This window comes from Austrofundulus limnaeus, unplaced genomic scaffold (genome assembly GCF_001266775.1).
Source record: "Austrofundulus limnaeus strain Quisiro unplaced genomic scaffold, Austrofundulus_limnaeus-1.0 Scaffold264, whole genome shotgun sequence".
NCBI classification, from domain to species: domain Eukaryota; kingdom Metazoa; phylum Chordata; class Actinopteri; order Cyprinodontiformes; family Rivulidae; genus Austrofundulus; species Austrofundulus limnaeus.
Genome location: NW_013952666.1, coordinates 773464 through 778014, shown reverse-complemented (window position 1 = coordinate 778014; position 4551 = coordinate 773464). Strand labels below are relative to the sequence as shown.

The window sequence follows — 4551 nt, the reverse complement described above, 5'->3', positions numbered from 1 at the left end:
GCTAAGAGACAGCGACAAAAGTTGAACATTTTTCAACTTTCATATGTCGTGTCGTAAGCTCGTGTGTGCACGTCTATGTGTACGAGCACGAAATTTCACATGCACTATTTTCACCGGTCGCTTAGCTGGAGGAGGGCGAGKYATTGTCGCCTCACCGCACAGGCTCCACAGGAAATGAATGGAGAGAGAGCGACGTSGCCTCCTGTGTGTCGAGCCCTTCAGTCAGGAACACAGAGCTCACACAACATTCACCTGAGAATCTACTGCAGAGTTTAAACAGCTCACAGAAATTTGGGCTTTCTGTTTTCACATCACCATCTGTAGTCGGGTCGTGTTCAGGAGAGAAACCCAGACCTCCCTCTCCTCAGCAACACTTTCCAGTTCATCCTGAGGGACCCCAAAGTGTTCCCAGACCATGGAGCAGGGGTCTCCAACAAGTAGCTCAAGGGCTACTGGTAGCTCATGAGCTCATCTAAAGTAGCTCTTCAGTTCTTATGAAAAACAAGGAGAAGCAAACTTTCATTTAATTCCAATSGATGTCCTTCCCCTTGGTTGTCAATCAAACATTTTAGGGCTCAGAGTGGTCGATCAGCAGACAACACGTGATTACCTGGTTGTTCAGCATTCCTTTTCGCACACACCTTTCATGGCCCCTTGAGACACTGTGCTGCTCTCCTGAGAAACCCCTTCTGCTGCCACATACGTCACTACAGGGGGTTTCTTCCCACTGGAGTCTYCAATGAGGAAAAAACTTGGAGACCCACAAATCTGTTGCAGTTAAAGCCTAAGTTAGTAGTGTGAAATACAATATAATATGGATGAACACAAAAAGCACATTCATGTAAACTCAGTGTTCCTTGTGATGGTTTCATGTGAATTGAAGATGTGTTTTTTGTGCAAAACAAGCTTATTCCAATGGTTTAAGTTAAAAATTCAATGTAGCAAAAAGTAGCTCTAGGACAATTAAATTTCATGAAAGTAGCTCTTAAGGAAAGAAAGGTTGGAGACCCCTGCCAAAGAGGATCCATAATCCCTCCAGCAAGTCCTGGGTCTTCCCCGGGGCCTCCTACCAGTGGGACGTGGGAACACCTCTAAAGGGAGGTGTCCAGGAGGCTCCTGATCAGATAAACCACCTCAAGTGACTCCTTAGAGCATCGGCTCTACCCTGAGCTCCCCCTGGATGCCCGAGTTCCCCCCCATCTCTAAGGCGGAGCCCAGCCACCCTTTGAAGGAAGCTGATTTTGGCTGCTTGTATCCAGGATCTGGTTCTTTCAGTCATGACCCACGCCTCATGACCACAGGTGACGGTTGYAACATGAACAGACCAATAAATCCAGAGCTTTGCCTTTTGACTCAGCTCTTTCTTCACCACCATCAACCAATCCTACTTAACACAGAGAAGTTTTTGTTTGAGTGTCAGAGCTGTTGAGTCCTTTGTAGCATGCCTGACTTGTGGAGTACCTCATGGCTCTATACTTGGCCCTCTTCTCTTGTTTCCTTTATTTACTCCCACTAAGCTTTGTTGTCCAGTAACTCTGTTTCCTTCCCTTTGTATGGATGACAGTCAAATGTAAGTTCCACTGGAACAGGAAAAGCAGTTCTCTGTGAACCAGCTCCTGGATGTTTTGTTGAAGTCAGAGCGTGGACGTTGTTTAATATTTTACATTTTAATGAACAAAAGACCATGGTCATGTTATTTAAGGCCAGGAACAGTTTCTGTGTCCAAGCTGATCTGGGTCCTTTATCARAACATCTGACCCAACCCATTTAGACTACTTGAGTCCACTTTATGTTGGGCTGAGCCAGTTGTTACTGAGTCCACATCAGCTGGTTCAGAACTCTGCCGCTCACCTTTTAACTGGTACCAGAAAACCAGATCACATGGCCCATTTTACAACCACTACATTGACATGTTGTAATGTTTGTTTTTAAAGGTCTTCATGGTCTCACCCCACAGTATGTGTCTGACTTGCTCCAACCCTACGCTCAGGTCAGCACATCACTTCCTGTTGGTCGGTCCTAAATCAAAGAAGGCCTGGKTCTAAACTGGGGAATGAGCTGCCTCTGCACATTAGACCGACCGACTCACTTCCTGTTTTTAAATCTGCTCTTGAAACACATTTTCTCCTTGGCTTTTACCTCAGCTTGAGATGTTGGTTTTAATATATTTTCTGTTGTTTTGTGGATTTTCTTGGCTCATTTGACACAGTTTCWTAGGTTTTTTATGTTATGTGTTGTTATCAGCTCTTTGGCCACTTGTGTTATTTTTAAATTACTTTATAAATAAAGCTGTATTGTAACAGTCATCAAACTTGCCAGTTTCAAAGAAAAGGTGAAAGAACTTGTTCAGAATCATGTGGTCCTGTTTCTGCTGGTCTCTGTCCTCCTTCAGACCCGCGAGCCCCTCACCTCCACAGCCCAGGTTCTGACCATCTCTGGTTTGCTTCCATCAATGAGCTACAACTGCACCGTGACCAGCTTCAGCTACAGCACGCCGAGCCGGCCCGCACACGTCACCGTCAGAACCAACGGTAGGAGAACACTTTACCTCCATTAATGAGGAGAAACTTTACGTGTTTCAGCTTTGATCTCAGAAGAAACTCTGGCTTTAGATTCTCATCCTCGAAAGAAAACCACAGTTTGTCTTAAAACCAGTTTGTCTTTGAACAAGTTTGTCTTAAAACCAGTTTGTCTTTGAACCAGTTTGTCTTAGAACCAGTTTGTCTTAAAACCAGTTTGTCTTAGAACCAGTTTCTCTTAAAACCAGTTTCTCTTAAAACCAGTTTCTTTGAACCACAGAGAGCTGCAACTTCCTGCTTTAATGTTTGTTAATGTATTTAAACATATTCAGACTTCAGTTAAACTGGTTTAATCCAGTTAAGTCTGACTTCAGTTAAACTGGTTTAATCCAGTTAAATCTGTTGGACATGATGAATATGGCAGTGCCCCGCCCCCTACAAGGCGTCCTGCAGCAGCATGCTCCTACACTCCACTAAGGGGGCTGTTGTATATTTTCAGATTACTGGTGACTTTYTTGTCATAAATGCTCCACTGCTTGAAGCTCCGCCTCTGGTGGTAATCCAGGATTTATAGCCCTGTTGTTCCAGTTGTGACTTCAGTTTMCTTTTGTAATCTTTGATATTATTCTCTGTTGGCCCACTAACCCAACASTAAGACCTAAAGGGAATTTGATTGGCTACACGTCTGTGATGTCAGAACAAGGATCAGAGCTGATTGGCTTGTTCTACAATCAATCAAACCCTGCAGTCCACAGGCAGGTCATATGGACCCTCCTTGACATTTTGGCTGTAGAGAAGCCATGGGGCAACCTGATTGGTCAAGAAGGTGTCAGTCCAAACAGGAGAACCTATAGAATCGCTCTCATGCCCTCCTGTGTGAAGGAGAATGCACCAGCTGTACGTAAAAMCCTGTGAAGTGGACCCAGAGAGGATGTTAAAGTGAAAAATCAAAGCTCACATGGTTCTGCCTCCTGATTGGATGCTGGCTTTTGATTTCATCTGCAGCCAAAGAGATGAACCCCAGCGTCGCTGCCATCTCTGCGCTCGCCGCACTCAGTGTTCTGCTCATCAGCCTGCTGGTTCTGTTACTGCTGGTTCTCCGGAAGAAGCACCTGCAGATGACCAGGTACCAAACTGAACACAACACCGGTCTGCCTGGCACRACTCAGGTCCATGTGGGGAACTTCAGCTTTGACAGGAAGGTTCTGGTTTCCTGGTGAAGTCCTGGTGAACCCAACAACCAGAATCTGATTTCAGATCAGKTGAATGAGATCAAGTCCTTTAACCCATCAGAAGGTTTCAGTCTGAACACTGTGAGGCTCACATGACCTGCACTTATAACTTTATTCTGAAATATTTACACATCAAACCATTTCAGCACAAATACATTTCTTTACAATCTATTCTTAAGCAAAAATTAGGTTCAAAAGTTCACATGTGAATAATAAAAATACCAATGACACGTTAAATTTTGTCCAGTTTATTCCAAACATCACATGGACGTGAGGATTAAGTCATAAAGTGAAGAAGTGGGCGGTTTTAGTGTTTGGATTAAAACATTATGAATAAATGTCTTATCAATGTATCATGTCATTGATCCGTCTGAAATATAAGAGTTGAACATTCATTTCATCAGCAGCAACAAAAAACCTGATTTTGATCAAAAAGGCCTTAAATTTGAGATAATCTCCCTGCGAGCTAGCACACGTCAGAAAATGCTTTAAATGAGGCTCACCTTTCTAGTTTTTATCATTTCATTTTTAATAAGACTTTTCAGCTGAAACTAGGAGACAAATTACTTTATTTTAGAAATTTTGTTCAAAGTTTATACTTGTCAGCATTCTGGTCCAAATACTTACTTTGTCAGTGTCGTAGAATGAGTTTTTATTAATATCAATCTTTGAGAGTTTTTGATTGAAAAGTTTTTTATGGTGAAGAAACTTTWCAGATTAAACCTCTGCTGCTTTTTTCACTTCTTCTTTACTGTAAAATCTGCAAATAATTCAGAACTTCCTCAAACGCCTCAGAGCCA

General features: G+C 43.0%; 1 protein-coding gene across 1 annotated transcript in view; it reads left to right on the top strand.

Annotated features, from left to right (window-relative positions):
* Window positions 1-4551, top strand: part of ptpro (protein tyrosine phosphatase receptor type O) — a gene marked incomplete at its 5' end in the record, with an annotated part of 39051 nt that overhangs the window by 10566 nt on the left and 23934 nt on the right. The window contains 2 exon segments of the mRNA XM_014020731.1: window positions 2393-2531; window positions 3525-3645. Coding sequence (XP_013876185.1) covers window positions 2393-2531; window positions 3525-3645 — 260 coding nt within the window.